Below are 22190 nucleotides of genomic sequence, written 5' to 3'. Positions count from 1 at the left end.
GTGGAACCGGGAAAAACACAGTCATTTGGTGCTGATAAAATGGATGGGCCTACTACGAAACTTGTATTTTGTAGGTAAAATTTATAAAGCTCACCATACTTTGATACTCAGTATTCAGATTCGGTTAGTGTGATATTCTGTGAAAGATTTATTTTTGACTTGGATTCCCCATGCAGAATACTTTCCTACAAAATAACGCCATCTTGTGTTTTTCTCGGTGTCCTCCTTGGTTTAGTGGGCATAGCGGCTAGAACAGCGAGCTGTCCTGGGAGTGAACGCGGGGTAAAATCCTGCACAGCCGACAACTCTTACGTGTTCGTGGCATCTCTCGAAAGCCTATAAAACTGCTTAAGCTCTTCTTGTGAGCTTAAGGGGATATGGTAGGGTAAATGGTATATGTCAGTTTCAGCATAGCATATTAAAAACGGCTGCAAGTATTACCATTAATTTTACGTGCTCACAAAAATGCCACTGAGTATCAAGTGACACCCTTTTTGTTCTCACAAATTACCAAAAGTAATGTAACCATGTTCCGCCGTGTTGTCGTAGAGACTTTTCGGTTATATCCGAAATAAAAGAAATACTAGTTTCATAAATTTACGTAAAAATGAAAATACTGCTTGCACAACACGGTGGAGGGTGTGTATTGTTGTGTAATTTTGTTACAGCTTAACATTTTAATAAACTGGTAATTTTTTAGTTAAGTAAATTTACAACGTGTTGTAGTTCACGCATACAAACTTTCGTGGAAATAAATTCAAAATTTTTTGATGAAAGGTACATTGAAGTTGAAAAATGTACATAAAACGCCATTTCAGGAAAACAGATTTTTTTTGTGTGCTTAGTGCTTACACCAGAGTGCGGGGGGCGCACTTCAGCGCGACATTCAAACCACTTGAATTGGGCGTTCGATGTCGGGCATTCACAGGTTTGTTTATCAGAGGAGTGTAGATTTTTCGTTGCCAAAAATGCAAATTTGATATTTTAAGGGGTTTACCCTACCATACCTCCTTAACTGCTTCATGTCCGGGCATTTAAGATCAGTACACTTTTAACGTGATTAATATCTTCATTTTATTTGCCTTTCATTTCGAATCCACGACCTTGGTGCGAATGGGAAGAATGATAACATCTTACTCTCTCTGCTTTAGACCCTTTTGTAAAAAAAAAAAAACCACGTAGCAGATAAAGTACGAAATCTTTCTTTATGTTCTACATTGTGCATGTATACGAGATAAATAAGACTGTGGAACAACTAGTTGAATTCGCGATGAACTGTTCTAGTCACGTAACAGCAAAACGAAAGGAGTCACTAGGAAGAAGCACTTTACGAATTTTTTATAGTGTGGAATACATGAAATACTTTCATTCCTGTATCATCACAACAACCCAGTAGTATGCTATTGACAATTCAATGGTACCCTTCGATTTCATTTTCCTGTGTTGCAACTACTCAGACAGATGAAGGAGGCGTTGCTTTGTGGTATATATTTTTGCTTCCACGTGTCGGAACTATGAGTATACCTTTTAAGACTTGGAAGACTAGAGTGTAGTTCGTTTTCTTACACATTATTCGGAAACGTGGCCGCAAAAAGCATATTAAAAAGTGAAACAAAACACGCAAAATGGTCAACACGAACCACTTTTCATGATCTGTTAATTTTATCGTGTGTTTCCTGCGGTCACATTTCGCAATTATAAGCTACTGCGATATTGGCACTTTTGATCCGTCAACTATTTTATGGAGAAATTTCGCATGAATTCAATCTAATGCGAGGAACTTTAGTGAAAAAACATTTTGTGCAGATGTAATTCAGTAACATCCAAATTTTCAGTTATTCATAGCACATGGCTCTTCTCTCGACAATTGACTATTATTGCGGAGGCATTAAAGAGCTCGTTTCGGAGACAATTCGTCTTCGGCGTCGTTGGTTGCGAGCGAAAAACTAGGGAGGACGCTTGAGCCTCGTCTCAAAAGTAGAGGGCGATTGCCTAATTGGGCCTCGTTCTCAGCGCCTTCTCAATCGGCGATTTCGCTTCACTTCCCGGTGGAAAAAATTAACCTAGCTGCAAGGAAAGGAACAAGTGCACGTGTATAATTGACTCTTTAAAAGTTCCATATGATACCAACAGTAAGTAGTATTGCGAGGTGCCCTCTACGCCATATTTCTTCCTTTTGTGACTCTGGAGTACCCATTAGGCGTCTGTAACGCAATACACGAGAATGTGCAGCAAAGCCTCGAGGTACCTTTTCCAGAGTGGAAACCTTTTGCTTCTCCCTGACACGGGAGCAGTCATTGTGCCTTGTTAGAGAGGCGTGCAAGGCGAATAAAGTGTCTGTATTAGATCGGTCTCGTCGTATGTTGCAGCTCAGTGCTTGACACTTCTGATAGTTAGGACGCGCGCAGCGCAGAGCTACGCGTGAGCAGGATACACCACACGCGGCCCTTTAGTTTCATTTGCTTATAGATGTACATACAGTGCCCTGTACGGGCATTGTTGTATGGGGGTTTACAAATTCAAAGAGGTACATCACGTCAGTGAAAATTTTCATGGCACAAAACAAAATAGGAACAAATAAAGGCAAATCACAGCATATAATATGTGCACAAAATACGGGCTGGACCTTTCTGTTTTGTTAACTGAAATTAAATATGTGAAGAGTAAAAAGAAAAAAGCGACAATATGTGACAAAATACTCGCTTAGAAGTGAACTAATCGCTGTGTGAGCTGCGGTCACATTACTATTGTGTCCGGAGCTATCACAAGACCATCTTGAAAAAGAACATGTCCTCTCATCCATAAATGAAGCGCTACGATATTTTATTTAGGGTTGTATCATGAACTAGCTTCACAAATTAATTTGTTGTTGAAATAGAAAGACGCGTATGCTGAGTGCTACAAGATTTAGCAGCCCCAGAAATCACCAACCTAATATATGCAAAATTAAAATGAGATAAGTAACTAATGCTTTGGCAAAAATAAATAACGAAAACTTCAATTCCCGATCATGTTAGTATGCGAGGTGTTTCCCTAATTGCAACCTGTTCGTCGAGGGAGTGCTTCGGTGACGGTACTCGGCTGCTGACCCAAGACGATGCAGGCGAAATGGCAGACTCTGTGTTCTTCTCGGTTCCAGCGGCCGCGAACAACACGAGTGGTCATGCTTCAGGAGCCCTGTACTGCGACGTGCCTCACATTCATACTATGGTTTTGGCGCGTAAAACCGCAGATACTAACATTAGTCCAATCATTATTATGAAACAATTGCGAAAATTCTAACATAAATGTAATTGAATTCTTGCTCGGTACTTTCACAATTACTTGAATAATTTGTACAGCAAAAGCTCCTATGAGATAACGACTTGAGTCTCGCGCCGCGCCGTAGTGTTCCGCCGCCGCCATTGCAGGTGTTCGTAACCACATCGTGCGAAATTAGCAAAAAACATCTAGTACCAATTACACAGGGAGGCTCGAACGCGGGTCCGCTGGATACCAGTCCAGTATTCTACTACTGAGCTACAAGAGTGCTTGGAACATGTTGGAAAAGTTTCCCTTAGCATGTTTGATGTCTGGAAAGTAATGACAATATTATGAAGAATAAAGCATTTCATAACAACAGTGAAAAAATCCAGGCGTCATACAATGCGAATAGCGCAAAGAGTGGGTCGTCGAAAGCTCCGACCCATTACAAAAGCGTGTTAGTTATCATTTATTACCTGTGGCGCATACCCACTTCAGGAAATTCCTCATCGTGTTCAGCTACTCCATGAACAATTGACACAGAAATCCTCGTAATCATTAAGCGAATACGACGCTTCCCAAAAGAATGTCGAAGAATAGCATAGGAAATGCCGGCCTACTACTCTAAGTTTTTCATTATTAATGCCTTAGTAGTTACCGAGCAAGTGGGCTTGCAGCAGTTACCCAATGAGTCTTTAGAAAAAGCTCTGAAAGGCCGCTCTAGGAGCTTTCGCTGTGACTGTGCTGCGCTTTCGCCACAGGCATGGCGTTTTTTTTTTATTTAGCTGAAAGCATCTTAAGATTATCAGACACCTCAATATCGCAGTACAAAAATTAATCAAAACTATGAACTGTGAAAAAATTAGAGTTGGTTCGTCGGGCTAAATGAGAGAACTGAAGCCTTTCCTGCAAAGATGCAGTGTCCGGTGACAGATTCCGAAAAAGCAGTCTGGTGATAGCCAAACAATGAGAGCGAAACCAAAAACCCGGGACTGTGCAACTGCCACAATCTACGGAGACATCCAGAATGAGTAGGCATCGTTATATCAACCATCGGTCGACTTCGATTTTGGTGTATGAGAGAAAGGCACTTTTGATTATAGCACACACAGTGCACGTGTGGTAATAATGAGAAAGTAACACAAGTGAAATGATTGTTATGAACATTCATGATATTCTAGTCATCTGCTATAGTGGCCTAAGAGACTGTGACACACGTATTCCGCCACCCCTAACGTCAGAATATCAAGTGGCCAATGTCATCGGGCGTTTCGTTTCACACGCCTTGAGTGTACTTGAATATAAGAGGGTTCAGCACGAGCTTAAAAAAGTGAAGCCCAACACAGCCAACGCGCTTGAGGCGCGGTGGTTGGTAGTCTGCAATGTGTCGTCATTTTAAGAATTGCGCCTGGCCCTCCAATGTGGTGCAGGGGTAAAATGCCATTTCTTTCTTGAAAAACCCGATTTGTATCGCAGTTGTAGATGGTGCATTTTATATCTTAGTGTCATTCTTATAACCAGAACTGACGATGTTCAATTCTTTTTGTCACCTTATAAATATAGGTTCTCATTATTCAGGTTGCACCTTTTATATATTAAACGTTTTGTCTTATTTTGCTAATCGAATGTTTACTACTGGTGTGTTTCTTATGAAGTAAAAATTACCAGGTTATGTCCATTATGCAAATGTGGTAATGTGATGGAATTTTATATCTTCTTTCTGTGGTGTAAGAATTTAAAAAGTTAATTGAAGGAGTCATCAATTGCAGGTCCGATTGCTTTTTAACTTAACACAACCTGATATCGGTTTGCCAGTATGGTTTTCTGAAGGAAAAATTCTCAAAGCAGGTGCTACCTAATAATAAAAAGAATACTTGAAAGTATAGAACTAACACTGCACTCCTTGTCTCTTTTGCGGGTGTAAAATGGCAGCAGCAGGCACAAGAACGAGTTGACTGGCGGAACATGGGAGAGGCCTTTGTCCTTCAGTGGACGTAGTCAGGCTGATGATGATGGTGTTGTTGTTGTTGATGATGATGATGATGATGATGATGATGATGATACAAAGAGACGTGATACGTGGCTTTAATTTACAAGAAGTAGAGGTGCGTTTGCTGGCCTACGCCGATGATTTTGCCACATTCTGTACTGACTAAAAGAGTATACTGCATATTGTTAAAACAGTCCTGTCCTTTTGTGTTGCCGGTGGAAGTACTGTGAACTGGAGAAAGTGCCACTGATTCTGGCACGGCGAGTGGCCGTCTACTTTCGACACTTTCGCCAACCTAAGTTTCTTTGCCCCTCCAGTTAGGTATTGGGAGTACCCCTGGACAACGGTATTGACAGTGAACTGAACTGGCATGAGAAAATTCATTACTGCAAAAAAAATCTAAAAACTGGAATAGCTGGTACCTGTCAGTCGTTCCTAAGGTGACAGTATGCAACCTATTTCTCATAAGTAAACTGTGGTACCTCATGCAAGTAATTCACTGTTCCAGAATGAATGTCCAAAAACTTCATCGCATATTTTTCAGCGTATATTTAGGGCTCCACATGAGAGTGAACTACCGGAACAAACTTGTTTATGCGAGCCCGTGATGACAGGCTTGATTTAAGCGATTTGTTTTTGCGATAAATAGTCAGCCGATATATGTTTTTAAAGAATGTAGAACAAACCTTCCTGCCCGCTGAGGTTATCAAGCTTTACCTGAACTCATTGTTTCGAGTGAGCGCGTTATGTGCGCGTTCTGTCATGAACTTGAAACGATAGAGCATTTGTTTTTGACCTGCAGGTGGTTTAACACATTACGAAAAACTCTTTCAGAAATATCTTTACGTGATATCGGTATACATTCATCTGTGCTTGTCATTTTGTCTTTTTGGAGCTTCCATTTCTGGGTTATTTAATGCAAGAGTATGCGCGGCTGTCCGGTACTATCCTGATGAAAATAATAAACTGACTAATTATTATGTTTCATTATTCTAACGTGTCCACAAAATTATATACGTGTAAAACCAGACTATCGCTCTATCGTAAGAATAAATTCGTTTCTTTATTTAAAGAATTGTATGTACTTGCTCAAGCACCATACTTTCCAAGGTTATCAGCAATCTTTCTATTATAGCTACATTATTTTAAGTCTAAACAGTAATTTTTAGAACCACCTGATTCTGGTCCAATCTCCCTTAGGGGGTATGCGCCACGACCAATAGGTGAACAAGAACAAGAAATCTTGAATCCGGAGCGCGTGCCGTGAGGCAGCGAAGACAAAGAAGTACAATAATGCCTGCTTAAATATATTTCTGAAGACACTTGTCTAATTTTGAATGAAATTTGCATATTCATTTGATTGTGACCGGGTGAGATAAGCTCGATTGTCTGGTCTACTCAAAATTTCTGTCTTCCACTGTAGTATTACCTCACCTTTTCTCTTCTTGATTCAATCTTCAATTATTTGTTTAGTTTAATATTCCTTTTTAGTTAATTATTATTTTCTATTACATCATTAGTTTTTTCATTAAGGATAAACCTTTTAATATATCTCATATAGGATACTTCTAGATTTCATGGCCAATCCCCCATAGTGGGTATGTGCCAGTGCGAAGGGGCAACAACAACAACAACAACAACAACTCACACCGTTGCCTCGTTCTGCTTGTAACCGTCCTTCGTGCTTTGGGTGCCCGCAGTGAGTGTACACGTGCCCACTGTAGGCCTCGAGGGTGACGGCATGTCTAAGCAAGCAAACCGCTTTCCGATTGTCCACGTTTGCATTTGGCGAGAATGCAGTCCGTTCAAGGGGAGCCTCAGTGTAACGGGGACGCCGAGCAATTCAGCGTCGTCTCACCAGCAGTCCGGACTTTCCGCAGCGTATGGACGCCTTTGCCGACGTGAGCTGCATCATCAACAGCTGATTTATGTTTCCTGGCAGAAGGTCCGTGGCAAGCAGCTGCTTTGCCATCGGATCGTATCCTTCCGAGATACTACTACGAAGATGGCTCAGGGCCCGTTTCCGAGCAGACGCTGGAACCCGAATCCTTGAGCGAGCCCTCGAAGCCAAGCCGTGTCCAGTTCTTGTGTGTCGTCCTTGGCATCGCTATTGCAAGGCTGCTCCTAGGCATTTGGCTACTCAATGTCCGCCACTTGCTGTCGCCTTACCATGTCACACCAGACGTCGCGTATGGTGCCTTCGAGCGGCGGCTGGAGATAGCGCCCAACACCGTTGGCCAGCGATTCATTCCGAGGAGGGTCGTACATCCGGACGTCGATGAAAAAGCGAACAGGAGAACGAGGACAGGTGCTCGCACAAGATTCCGAGTCGCGGGCAGGGCTACGAAAGGAAAAACAGCTCGACAACTCCTGATGACGGTGATGACTAGCCCAGGGACGACTCTGCCGGTTACCACAACTGGGTCTCGGGAAGAAGACGACGTGCAATTTAGACGTGTAAGTTTGCCCATTATCTGTGATGTGATTCATGTATGCCTTGAAGTCTTCCGTTAACGAAATCAGGACCTGGGCAGGTAATCATTTTGTTTACCGAATAGTTTTTTTTTTCTTTTTCTTTTAGGGCCGATGCTAGACTTGCGACATCCGAGTAGAGTAGTAACATCACGAAGTGGCCCTTGCATGAAATAAATACTAAAGAGCAGCAGGTTCAAAACACTTGCAGGGAAGCTGCAGGAATGGCTTTTGATAACTGCTATTTAAAAAGAAACTTATGAAACTCTTCATGGGGACGCGAGTGGGCTTTCTAGCCCATTATAAACGTATATATGACGTCATTGGGAATAAATGTGTTTCGTTGGTACAGATACATCTGAAAAATGAAGCACTAATTCAAACATGGACGAAAAAACCTCAAAGAAGTACGGGTGCCATCCTCATGTGAAGTAAACATCAACATATTGCGTTGTGCACCTTAACACGGGAAATGTAGGATCGCACGCATGAGTTTCGATGGTCTACATATTTCCCATTTGGATAATTTACTTTGTTATTACTCATTCTTAGCTTCCAACTTCAAAATGTGACCTAGCAAGATGTTCCATGTAATTAGTGAGCGTCTGTAAGTATTCAAGGTTGCATTGTAACAGCTTGTGCGATTCTCGTTCGTTTTGTCAGTGAGACAGTAAAGCAGAATTTGCTCAGTTGGTCTTTAGTTAGCATGAAGAATTGACAGACTGAAAAATAATATATACGAAAAGAAAGAAAGAAAAAAACGTCATATCCTGTCTCGAACGGTCTCACGTCATACATCTCACACCGGGAAAAAGTCTCCTCTCGTAAAATGGAGACAAAGTGGCTTTCTAATAGAAATATTTCGTAACTCTGTAAAACGCTGGTGTAAGAGAATATGGGTGCCTGGCGTTCTGAACTCGAAGTATAAGCAACCGCGACCGCAGCTTTACACGTGGAAAGGTATACAAGCATTGTTCTGATGTCTGCAGATATATATATATATATATATATATATATATATATATATATATATATATATATATATATATATATATTTATTTATCGTCACACAGTACAAGAGACTGAATGCTCAGACGGTATCTTTCGGTAGATTACTACGACAGCGTTCAAAACCAAAGATTTGTTCCAAGTGGTTTTTTTTTGCACTTCGCGTTATTGGCCTAAGCTACACACACTACAAAATAGATGAGCAAACGCATTTCATTACTACAAACCTAACAGCTGGCGATTACTGCTAACATTTTCTTCTGTACATCTTCTCCAAGTTAGGAAACAATGGTGTAGGTATGAAAATATTTAGCCACTTGTATAGCGGCGTCTCCGAACATAGGCCCTGCCCTGCACCGGCCACTGCCCACTGCTTTTACGTGGCAACAACTGGCACACCACTTTCGAAATCTTCCTCTAGCCACCACGCATTGAGGTTTCTCCAGAGTGTGCAAAAAAGGTGATCGGAAGAAATCAAGTTTCAGTGGCTGAAGAAGCACTTTTCTTTAATATAATCAATATTGTAAAAGGTTACGAGAGCCAGAACTCACCTATTGGTGTTTTAAATCTTTTATACATTGACGCCTTTTTCATATGTTGCATTGATGTACACAATTCTTGCAGATCACAGGCCGTCACCCTCGAGTCATACAGTGGGCATGTGTACACTCACTGCGGGCATCCAAAGCACGAATTCTACTGCAGCGCTTTTAGGAAAGTCTGCGTACTGGCGGCCACAAACCCAGCGCACGTGTGCAACCGCGGCTTCAACTGGTTCTCAAGCATCAAGAGCTGCCTCACTAGCTGTGTCAACGGCCGCCACGTGTCGGATCGCTGCTACAGAAGCATACTTTTCTTTCCCTGCACCCGGTGAGTTCACTGAATGCACCTTGGTTTCTTCCCTTGCTGGCCTCGCAGGTTTTTACCACGATTTAGCTTTGAACCCTTCCTGAAGTACGAGAATCACTTCATTGGGTCTGCATTTGAGACACATTTTACATGAAACCCCAAACATTGCTACCATCTGTCTGTAAACCAAACGAATTCATTATTAGGGCAAAGTTCAATCACTTCCTCAACGCCCACCAGTCTTGATCTAGTTTTTCCGTTCATGCTTGTGCTTACTGTCGAATAAAAACAAACGTTGCGCATATCTGAGGCACAATATCAATCCTTCAGTATTTTCTGGCATGTTTTTATATATTAGAAAATCTATATATAAGTCGTTCTAAGGACTATAGCGTGTATTACGCTGCGCTGAGATTGCGACGCTATGCACGAAAGGGTGGATAATTTATACGCTTAGATAAGACGACATGGTGCTGCCACCTACCTGTGACCTTTCATTCTACAAACTAGGGCATTTGAGATGGCGCACGCACGCTGGGCGCACGCTATATCAGAGGCCATTCTTACGTTTTCCAAGACTACTACCAGATGACGCTCATGTCCCACGCAGCGTTTCAGAATCCCACTCAATGATTTTCTCGCGCACAAAGAGAATGTTTTGTTCACTCTCTCCATTGGCAAGACTATCGTCTTCCGACGATATTTGCAATGGTAACACCTAAAGGAAACACTTTTTGTGCTTACACAAAATAATATTTTTCTTGCTGTACCCTGATAAGCTGAAGCTGTAAAGGACAATGTAAAAGGCCACGCGCTCTATACTGCAATACACTTTGCTTGCTCACAGTGGGCATACACTATATTTAAAGCTTTAAGGTCGTTTAAGCTTGCCCATCAAGAGCAGACTGCAAAAGCGTAATCAGGCTGTGTTCGCATCATGCTATGATATGCTTAGACATTCTACCTTGTTCTGTCAATACTTCAGCCAGGATGCGGGCAAAGCAACGCCTACTGCTATAGTGCAGGTATGAAGCCCGCAATATGCCATAAGATCGTTTAGCGAATTACCGAAGTTCACAAAACGATGAATGGCGTGCACTGACATTCTTTAATATACCACATAGAAGCACCAACATGCTCTGATGCGAAATTTATGATGTCACGTGTCTGTTAGAGTGCATTGAATCAAACCCACTGCCTTGCATTTTGATTCTGTCGCTATTTACGCACAGAAGCCAAAGAGCGTTCTAGCGACGTTGTTTTCAGACAGAAGCAGGTTAATCGCACGTGAATATACTGCCTTGACATCATCTTTAAGCCGTCATGCTGGAGCCATGTATTGTGTCTAAGACGCCATAGGTGAGCAATGAATATACGGAGCTTTGCAGCTGCTGGATGCTTTGGGTGAGAACGATGACTAAGCGTAAAGGTGGGTGTGTAATGAGTGAGGCTTGTGTAATGAGTTAATGGGCCGACTACCCAAGCTTTGCGCAATTATCAAGGTGTGACACCTGGTGCCATCGTAATATTCTGCCATGCACCATTGAACTTCTTGACACGACTGCTTGCGGTGCATGACCTGTGTATAGGTTTTACTTCCGAAGCAGCTTCATGCACAGGTAGGCGTGGCTCTGTAGAACGCCTGATTGCCTATGCTCGATCGCGACTCTGACACATTATTTTACTCATTTACATTCACCGTAATTTTCAAATATGGACCACGCCGATGAATTGCCCGCAACTAACGACGTCGCCGCAGATGCCGGAAGTTCTCCGACACGAGCTCTTTATCATCTGTGCTAGTGATAAATGCGTACAAACATTTTTGTCTTTTACTGTAATAGCAAATGCATCGACACTATTGGCGTTCTTTCTTTTTTCTAGTTGCCGTGGCCGTCCTATTACAAATAAATTCCATATCGACAACATCTCCGCACGCATCACAGGTTAGACTAGTGAACAAAAGCGCGCTTCTGCTCTGGATAAGAACGGCTATAGCTGAAGAAGAGATAAATCTAGCCACTCATGTGGTCATATCCGCCAGACGAAGAGCGCAAGCTATAGCATCGGCACGCGTTCGAGGCCTGCCGATGAATGCTCTTGAAGAAGAGAGAAAACTGGCCGCCCGTATTTTGTCACCTGAAGCACCAAGAGGAGACACACACAAAAAAGTATCGACAGATCCCACGTACCTTGGCAATCGACGTTATGCAAAACATGCGAATCGAAGGTGACTGTGTTGTAATTTTTGTATTAAGCCAAACGCTACGAAATGACGCTAAACGTGCATATATTGTATGCACATATAACTGTTCAACATTCACACTTTTACTGTTGTGTAGCGACGGCAACAGCAACATAGGTATTAGCAACACCTGAAGCGATAAACTGATACGTAGCGCTTGTGCAAGCGAGGTTGCTGGCCATGTATTGATAAATTAGCTTCACCGGATGGAGCTTCACTAAAATTTCCGTTAATACAACGTGTCGCATATATGATAAGGGTACATAAGTACTGTTTATAAAATTTGATAGCAAGCACTGCAAACACAATTGTCGTTGTACGAACAATGTAGTCTACTTCAAAAGCAGTTCCGGGACCAGGCGTCGCTTTGTTGTAGAATAGTTGTTCGCCACGCAGAATACTGGGGTTCGATTCCTGCTCGGACCATGATAGTTATTCTATGCGTTCGTTGGATCAACGCTGCTGATGCCAGCTTTTGGGGCGAAGCTCCTTTAGGGCTGACCTCCTTTTTCTCCATGAAGCCCCCCAAATACTAACAAAAACTGAACACCCGTACTACAAATAATGAAAAGGTATCTGCATTGCGAAACTACTATATGAACTGACCATATAAAAATTCTGATTTGATCAGTCTATATCAAAGTTATATACTCGGATATGGACCGACCACATGCCAATATAGGCCTGCGGTCCAGCTAGTTTGTAACAATTGCTTACGTTTTATCAATAAAATTAGATTGAATGATAAAGAGCCGACGTTATGTGTAATCAAGCATACGACAGCACAATACGTGATTACCCGCGCCATCCGTCTCTCAATCCGTTTACTTGTTCATTCAACCGTCCATCAGTCTGTCCGGCCACTGATCTGTCGTTCGTCCATCCGTGCGTTCACCCGTCCATCTGTGCGTCCATCCGTTCATCTGTCGGTCCTTTAAAGTAGTCGGCGATTTCAACGTAGACATTATGAACCTTACAGCTTATCGCTTCGCTCAGTCGTCGTCATCGTCATTCATCTCGTGGAGATGCACTGATTTTTGTTAATGACCTCGAAATTAAATTAGCAATGTCTCTTCGAGCCATTCCTTGATTCATATAAACTATCCATACCATTCAGTCCATTGCGCTTAACGACACTTGATCGTAGCCTACCATGACGGCTGTATCATAAGGGTACAAATGTAATGACATTCGGTAGCCACGCATGACATTCGGTAGCATGACATTCGGTAGCCACGCCCCGCCGCGGTGGTCTAGTGGCTAAGGTACTCGGCTGCTGACCCGCAGGTTGCAGGATCGAATCCCGGCTGTGGTGGCTGCATTTCCGATGGAGGCGGAAATGTTGTAGGCCCGTGTGCTCAGATTTGGGTGCACGTTAAAGAACCCCAGGTGGTCTAAATTTCAAGAGCCCTCCACTACGGCGTCTCTCATAATCTTATGACGGTTTTGGGACGTTAAACGCCACAAATCAATCAATTCGTTAGCCATCATTGCATCCCACATGGACGTTTTACGCACGTGACGTTCTATTTCAAAAGAAGTTGCGAGACTGCAGGCGGGGCTCTTTGGTAGAATATTTGGCTAGAACGCAGAATGCTTGAGTTCAATTCCTGCTTTTATCCAACTTTTACCACAAGGGGGTGGTCGCGAGCACTATCTTGACGGACATCGGTACACCACTCGTATTCCTCTGTACTTGCTGTGTGGTTTTACCGCTTATTTCACGTGGTGACGACAGACAGCCCAAAATTTCCAATTTATAATAAATAAGATCTATTCTCTAATCTATTCCCTATTCGAGTTTCGCTAGACCAGATGCAAAAGAGTGAATTGCTAGTCTCCGGAAGCGTTCCACTTTCTGGCTGTAGGCCCGTGTGCTTACATTTTCGTGCACGTTAAGGAACTCCAGGTGGTTAAAATTTCCAGAGCCCTTCCCTACGGCGTCTCACATAATCATATGGTGGTTTTGGGACATTAAACCCCGCATATCAGTAAGTCAGTCAGTCGGTCGGTCGGTCGGTCAATCGGTCGATCGGTCGGTCGGTCGGTCGGTCAATAAATAAATAAATAAATCACTTTCTGGCTGTTGCATTATTGCTGTGCCCTCGAGGCGAAACTGGTGTTCCTATAATATTTTTGTCCGCCTTATTATACTTACGCATTCACATATTCCCCGTAGGTTTGCGTATGGTTTGCATCTGATGTCTCTCTGGCAACACTGGCCCCACTAGGAGGCTTTAATAAAAACGGTGAATCGTTGACTCATCCTGGCAAAGGCCAACTTGTGTCCCCTGAAATATCCCAGGATAGTTTGGTATACGGGCTCATCATGCCCGTTCCTAAGCCACGATTTATTCGACCCCAATTACGTTTTTGTAATACAGTCATTAGATCTATTGTTTAGACGTTGTTTTATTGTGTGTTCTTCAATATTTGTGACGATATCTTGTCGAGTAGCTGTATTCGAACAGGAAGTCTTCTCGTATAACTAAGGCCCGGAGAAGGAACGGACGAAGAAACGGTGACATTGCATGAAGGAGCTTGGTGAGGGAATGGTTGGCCTTCATTAGATTTTTTTTTGCACGAGTGTCATAATATATTCTACCCCAAACGATATGTTTCACATTGTCGGCGTATTTCACGTGGAGATACGGCTTCCTGCTATCGGGGCCAGAATTTCCGAAAGTCTCCGGATCGTTTTCAGACCATTTCTTTGGCTTCAGGGCGCAAACGCAACATCTGAGTTTATTATAAAACAAACTCGGCCATCAGCGATAACGCTTGAATATTCCAAACTACGCGTACAAATGATGACGATTGTTGCCGCGGATCAGAATATCGATGGCCAACGCACTGTTCAGCGCTACCAGTGAACCATGTATAAACATTGCTTGCTTAAAATATTCGGTTTCCTGGCCACAAGTTCAGCCAAATAGAGTTTGAGCGTAGATAGGCTGACTTCTGCCTTCTTTGACGTCACGAGCACGTGACAAAATACAATTACCAGAATGTGATAGTGATGTCTCAGCTGCGAGTTGCATCAGTGTGAATTTTACGTAGGGTGTAATAGCATTAAATAGGAAGTTTACATGTCTTTACTTCTCATCGCAGGCGCCGTACTTGCTATGCTACCTGCTCCTTGATAGTAACGGCTTTGTAATGGCAGTGTTATTAAAGCCCTTGAAATGATTCAAGCTCACTAGTTTCTACATTCTATGTGATTGGCTATCTCCTTTCTGCGTGCCAAAATTATGCGTGCTGTCTTCGTCAATTTATAGAGAATATTTATAAAACTTTTGTGACAATGGCGCTCTTCCCGTTTTCCCTCATGAGGTCTCTGTCGTAGCGTAGATATTTTCTCGCAACTAACATGAGTTGTATGTGAGGAATTAGCGTACAGTAATTCATAAGCCTTTGAGTATTCTATTGAGTGCATATTGTTGGTGGAGTTCTTGTGCAACATTCCTTGAAGCATGCTATTTTTTAGAAATAACGAAAGTGGCACGTAGGTCGTGATATTCATAATCGACTTCAAAGGCAAAATTTAGTGTGATCGGGCTCGGCACGCACCAAGTTCGCCTTAATCCGGCATGACCTGTGACAAGGAAGACACGAAGTTTGAATGTAGGCTCGCTGAAGCAGAATCTGCTAAGAAAAGTTGGCAGGGATTCTCAAATACGCGAGCAAATCGCTTAGTACTTGCCTGCCAATAGTTGTGCTTATCTGCCTCTTTCTTAGCTTGCAATGAGGTGCGAAAACTGTTCCACCTGTCTGGAAGAACAAGCACCGAAGTAGCTACCCTGAGTTGTACGCTTCGCAGAGAAAAAAAAAAGTCACAGCTTTGGCGGAAAGACGTAGCAATAAAGGCAACAGACACAAATTTAAAGGTCGCCCGCAGAATGAAAAGCAGATCGAAACATGCCTCACCTTCCTCACGCAAAAATGACGAAAAAAACGTACTGACAGGGACGGATGCATGCGACGAAGCGTCTCATTTTTTACTTAGCTGTGTCTGAAAAGCGCGCGCTTTTCGCAATTGGAGACCCAATTGATTGCATTGACGTTTGTGCCCCCGGTAACTACAGCAGAATCGTTCCAAGCAGAGCCCGAGGGCAGCCAAGGCATACGAACTTCAACTCCGTGCCGCAGCGAGATAAGGGCGCGTGAGGGAGCTTCGCTCTCTTTCTCTTAGCCGGGAAACTACGAGTGGGAGACTAGAGTGGGCGCTGCAGCGCGATGTTGCGACGCGCGCTCATTGCGCCATCTTGGTGGTAATGCTGAAAACACAATGCCCCCCCCCCCGAGATACTCATGAGCAGCGGCAAGTGGTAGATATAAGAAGCTTGTCATTTGATAATCGCGGGATGCGCTCCGGGGTGGCTCAGTGGCTAACGCCTCGCTGGCACCATGGAGAGGTCCCACGTTCGATTCCGCGCGCCGGAGTATTTTTTTTTCTAGATTTCTTTCTTTCCTGAGTTTTCATATGTATACATGTACGGTCCATGGCATCGACGTCAATGCCCAAGTTGACGCTGACGATGACGCCGGCGGCAAAAACCAGCCGAGAGTGTCCATATAATAGCTATCGCAATAGAAGTGACTTCTACTGCAGTTTTCTTGTGGCCCGCTTGAAAGAAATTGGTAAGCACCAAACACTACACAAAACGCAAGGACAATGTACGGTCACGATTGAGATGAGTAGCTGCCTTTCACGAAAACCGCAGCGGTGCGCCTCATTCATATTTTCTCACTCCATTGTCATGCATAGATGGTTCCGGACTGATGTTGTGAACGGGTTAAATTCGTGTGCAACATGCGCAATTTTTGCGTCCAGCATCCAGCCTAAATCATCAAAACCAGTCTTGAGGTGGCTGGAGACCAGTGTTGCGGAATGGGCACCTCCATTCCGTTCTGATTCGATTCCGGGAAATTACGATTTACCAACAGTTTCATTCCTTTTAATACCACGGATTGGAAAAGTTGGCCAATTCAACTCCGGGAATGGCGGGAGCGTTCCATTTCATTCCTTCAATTCCTCGATGTATAAAATGCATTTTGATATTTTTAACAAGTTAAGAATGAACAACACCACAAATATGGTATCTTTAGATCCATTAGGATCTGAGAAAGTGCGTAAAACACGTTACCAAGGTCGAGGGTTAGTAGCTTAGTGGCATATCTTGTGCAGTGAAACCACCCTACTAATTCCCTTAGGAACAGCTTTCCCGCTACATGTGTCTTCTCATGACCAGCATTTTTGAACGAATGATGATATTTTTTTTGTTTAAGCTTAAATTTGTTAAGGCTAAACTGACGACATAGCGTATTTTCATGCTGACAAAAGTAGTGTGGCTAAGCAGTATTGCCCCGCGTCTCGAGCAGTCGTTAATTTAAAGAAAACTAAAGTTTGGTTATTGGGAACAACAACAACAAAAAAAACTTTAGATATGCTGGTATTAGATTGAACAGTGCACCCTTAGTTGGGCACCTTCTGCCTTAGCATCCAATATGGAATATAGTGCCGCATTGCTCATCAGCACTCACGCTTGTCAAGCGCGCCTTACAAGCAAAGATTGGGTGAGAACTTTGTGTTCCCCTGTGCGCAGGTATGCGATGTCTTTCTTGTCGAAAAAGGTATTTGTGCCAGCTACCAAACTGTTCTTGAGGTAAGAGGAGGTAAGAGGGAATGTTGCCGCTGTAGTTCCGCTGGACCACAGCAACACCAAAAATAGACACAAACTTAAGAGGAGCACTGTAAATATGAGGACAAACTTTTAGTAGGTGCGTTGCTTATAAATGTATTGTGCTTGTTCTGAGCCAAGCTATTTTTAAAAATGCTGCTTTATTGATAGTCTAGCCTCTCATTTACTAATGTTTGAAATTTAAAAATTAGCTCGTTGACGAAAACGTGCTGTATTTTTGGTAAAAAACGTAATTATATAACCACTGCATTCAGGGAAAAACATGCTTATGACAGTCCCATTCCATTCCTCACAGCATTGTCTTCCTTTCATTCCGAGGCTGCAAAAATGCTAAATGATTCCGATGTCATGGTGATTCCGGAGTGACCACTCCGCAACACTGCTGTAGAATATACACCCATTGTTGTTTACGTCAACCATCACAAATCTACCGCTAGTACGTCGCGTATAGAAGTCTTCCGCGTCACGTCGCACGGTCCCTAAAGGTATTGGAGTGGCTCCCTCGCTATCGAAACAGAAAGGGTCCTATATGAGCGATGCTTTCCCAGGCACCACACTAGACTGCTTTTGCTGCGTTTCCAAAACCCGTGTTTCTATTAAGAGCAACAATCTCGTATTGTTAGCATTATTATCACTACTCCTTCAACAATCGCTGGAACGGAACATTGTAAAAAAAAACTCGTTAAACTGACTGTGTTGGTCAAATGAGACACCAACTAGCGAGGAGGACAATTCTTGCATGCTTTCAATGCTCACTTGGTGAACTATTATTCAAATTCTTTATGTGTGTCACCTCATATCGCGCTACAACAGACGCCAAGCGGTCTGAACAATGTGCTCCGCAGAGAATTGGCAGTTAGTGTCGACATAGCGCGTTAATATCAAATGCTACCCTGCTGGAAGAATAGCAACAGACACTCTAGAAGTAAGCTGCTAACGTCCAACAGAACTTTAATTCTACTATTGTTAGAGTAGCTTCAGTGCAGTGTTATGAACTATTGTTATAAAAGAGGGATAAACCGTCAATTTAGAGCGCAGCGATCAGGTGGCAAAGTGAAGGAGGAAGAAAAAGAATAAAGGTCTCGTCTGCTGATAACACAACTGAATTCCTCTAACCGCTCTTTTGTCCCCCGTCACGTGCGTGGGCCACTCGGTCGAAGGTTGTGCGCTTGCAGGGCTGGCAGGTACGCCACGGCTGGCTTCGATTGTCTTAAATGGGCTGTCGGCGTTTCACTTGGTTCACGACGCCTGCAATGCACGAAGTGCTGTACAAAGGAGGCGAACACTGAGCGTTTCTGCGGAAATATCAAAAAATATATATATATTACGCTCCTCAACCGTGGATATTCAGAACTTAAAATATGGTTGGTGTTGCCCTGATGTGGTATTAGCCTTCGTTTTTTAAGCGAAGCTCGTGTGCCTAGATTTAGGTGCACATCTATTCAACAACCCCAGGTAGTCTGAATTTCCGGAGCCCTTCACTGTGGCGTTTCCCAAATTCATAGCGTGGTTTTGGGATGTTCAACCTTAGATAATAATAATAATAATAATAATAATAAAATTATTATTATTATTATTATTATTATTATTATTATTATTATTATTATTATTATTATTATTATTATTATTATTATTATTATTATTATTATTATTATTATTATTATTATTATTATTATTATTATTATTATTATTATTATTATTATTATTATTATTATTATTATTATTATTATTATTATTGTTTTACCTGTTTTTCAAAGCGGAGCTCTCAGGCGGCCGCTTAAGCAATGAGCAGCATCGATGGCATATTAACTGGCAGGGTTAACGAGGATGAAAAAGAGTGACCACGGAGCACAGCTGACGACGAAAAAAAATTGCCCGCAGCTTCCCTCGGGGGAACACTGAGGAGGATGCGGACCATATAATTGGTTAACGGGGTGTTGAAGTGCGACTTACTTGGGTCGATGGCTAAATTGGTTAACGTGGTTGTGAAATGGGGTGTTAAATTGCGACTTACTTGGGTCGATGGCTAAATTGGTTAACGTGGTTGTAGGAGGGGGTGTTAAATGAGTGAACACGTACACACGTATGCGAAAGGGCGGCGCTGGTCGAAGGGACGTCGATCATTGTGTTTGTGGATTCGTTGGAATTCATTTCACCGTGACCTTGGACGTCGACGCGCCGTACAAACCAACCGACGAGCGGCAACTGAGCGAGCGAGCGCCGACCTTGAGTATATATACAGCACGACGGCGCATGCACTGTCAGCTGTTGAATGTTCTCGAAGCGCGACGCCACATGCGCGTCCACTGGAGAATCAGGAGAATTGTAGATGTCGAACGCGGTGTGTTGAGGAGGAAGGGTGCACAGATGGTGGAGGAGTGAAGCGCGCGCGGTGTGTAGAGGAGGAAGGGATGCACAGATGGTGGAAGAGTGGGCGACGGCGCGACGGCGCATGCGCGCGCGTCAGCTGTCGAATGTTCGAGAAGCGGTGCGGACGGCGCGGACGGCGCGGACGGCGCACTACAAGGCGCGAGTATAAGATGCTCCGCATCTAAAACAATGATAACAAGAGAGTGCGAAGAGGAGCGAACCACAGTAGAGTGACGACAGTTTGCTAGGCGCTGTGCCGTGCTCCCAACCAGGCTGCAGAAATTAGGTGCCTTCTTGCTCTTCTAACCCCTCCCACCAAAATCACTACCACGTCAGATTACGCAGAGCGCCTGTACCGCTACAGTGGTGAGGGTAGTGCCACTATGTTGCGTCGTGCGGTCACTGATGACGTCATCCTTCAGGTATGGGCGAGTGTAACGTGAGAGGACACCTCACTGGTGAGCTGTTGTGGAAGGGGCGGCCTTCGTAGCCTCTCGGTCAGTGAGGCACTGTCGCTACTCTCTGTCTATGGCGGTTGATGTGTAATGGGCTTCACATAATTGTTCGCGCCGGTCACTCAACTCAAGCCGTGGTATAGCGCTGCAGATATATACATACAAGTGTCTCTCAAACTGTTTGCGTAAACTTTTCGTAAACTCAAGTGGCCCAGAATTAGATTAGGCAGTATCATATTCGCTGGTTAACTTTTTTTCATTGTCTTAGTTGGCTTATGTACAGAGAGTGGACGCTTCTAACGCATTCACCATGAATTAACCACAAATAGTGGTGATCATAAAACAACACCCCAACTTGTTTATTTCATGTAGGCAAGACGTGCTGCACGTGCCGTGGTACTTTCATGGCAAGAAGTGCGTCGCGTGGAGCTTCCCGCAGGGTACGTGCTTGTCCGTGGGCCGTCGTGGCGTGTACCGCAGCTGGGAAGAATGCCGCCGGCGCTGCGTGCTCCGCACAGAGTCGGAGTGCGACGAGACGCCAGCTGCGGAGACGGGCTCACCTCGCCAGCTGAGGCACCCTTATTTCGCCGACATGCAGGCACACAGTGGAGCTCGCTGTGTCAACGTGACCCGGTGCGCACTGAAGTCGCACCGCATCTTGATCGGGTCTAACCAGTTCGATTCACTGGATGCATGTCGCCGGGCATGTGTGAGGAGTTAGCATTTAACTTCGGGAGCACTGCATCCCACTGTTTCGTCCGTGATACATAAATATTGTGCATTATGATAAATAAATTCGAAGTAGATGTCGAATCGGCTAGTCTCTCTTCATTTCATGTATTCTAAGAGAGCCAAGCCTACTTGAATTGGAACCGAGAAAAATACAGTCAATTGCTGCTGGTAAAATGAATGGGCCTAACACAAAGCTTAAAACCTATATTTTGTAGGTAAAATCTATATAGCTCACCGTACTTTGATAATCAGTATTCAGATGTGGTTATGGTCATTTTCTTTGAAACATTTATTTTGGGCTTGGATTCACAACGCGGAATACTTTGCTACAAAATTAACGACATCTTGTGTTCTTCTGGGTGTCCTTCTTGGTTTCGTAGGCGTAGCGGCTTAAACAGCGAGATGCCCTTGCTGTATACAAGGGTACGCTCCTGCACAGCCGGCAGCTCTTACGTCTTTATGGCACTTGTGGAAAACCTCCAAAAGTGCTTAAGCTCTTCTTTTGAGCTTAAGGGAATATGGTAAGATAAATGGTATATGTCAGTTTTAGCATAGTATCTTTGGAACGGCTGCAAGTATTATCATTAGAGTTTACGTGCTCAAAAAAATGCCACTGGGTATCAAATGAACTCCTTTTATGGGCCTAGGTTGCCTATCCTTTCTATGGCCTACTCCCAAATTTTAAAGGGGGTTCACTTATTCAATGTATTCTTCTCTACAACTACCAAATGTATTGTAACCAAATTCGGCCACGTTGTTGTAGAGGCTCATAGGTTACATCCGAATTAAAGAAGTATTCATTTCATTATTATATGTAAAAAAATGAAAATACTGCTTGCACAACACGACGCAGGGTGCGTATTGTTGTGTACTTTGTTACAGATTCATACTTTAAGAAATGGGAATTTTTCTATTTAAGACTTTTTCCAACATGTTGTAGTTCACGCATACGAAGTTTCGTCAAACTATAATAAAAAATTTTTGAGCAAAGGTACATTCAAGTTGAAAAATGTACACAAATCGCTATTTGAGGAAAACAAGGTTTTACGTGCGCGTACTGCTTAAGCCAGAGCGCGGGCGGCACGCTTCTGCGCGGTATTTAAACCACTTGGAGTGGGCGCTCG

At 43.4% G+C, this 22190-nt stretch overlaps 1 protein-coding gene across 1 annotated transcript in view; it reads left to right on the top strand.

Moving 5' to 3' along the window:
• Nucleotides 1-21088, top strand: part of LOC142775386 (uncharacterized) — a 51756-nt gene extending 30668 nt beyond the window's left edge. Inside the window, exons 3-4 of the mRNA XM_075876751.1 lie at nucleotides 9338-9583; nucleotides 20707-21088. Of these exons, the coding sequence (XP_075732866.1) occupies nucleotides 9338-9583; nucleotides 20707-21055 (595 nt within the window). The 3' untranslated portion in view covers nucleotides 21056-21088. The remainder of the gene's footprint in view (nucleotides 1-9337; nucleotides 9584-20706) is intronic.
• Nucleotides 21089-22190: the final 1102 nt, after the last annotated feature.

The sequence above is a fragment of the Rhipicephalus microplus genome, chromosome X (genome assembly GCF_043290135.1).
Source record: "Rhipicephalus microplus isolate Deutch F79 chromosome X, USDA_Rmic, whole genome shotgun sequence".
Lineage (NCBI taxonomy): Eukaryota > Metazoa > Arthropoda > Arachnida > Ixodida > Ixodidae > Rhipicephalus > Rhipicephalus microplus.
This window is presented reverse-complemented; position numbering and strand designations above follow the sequence as displayed.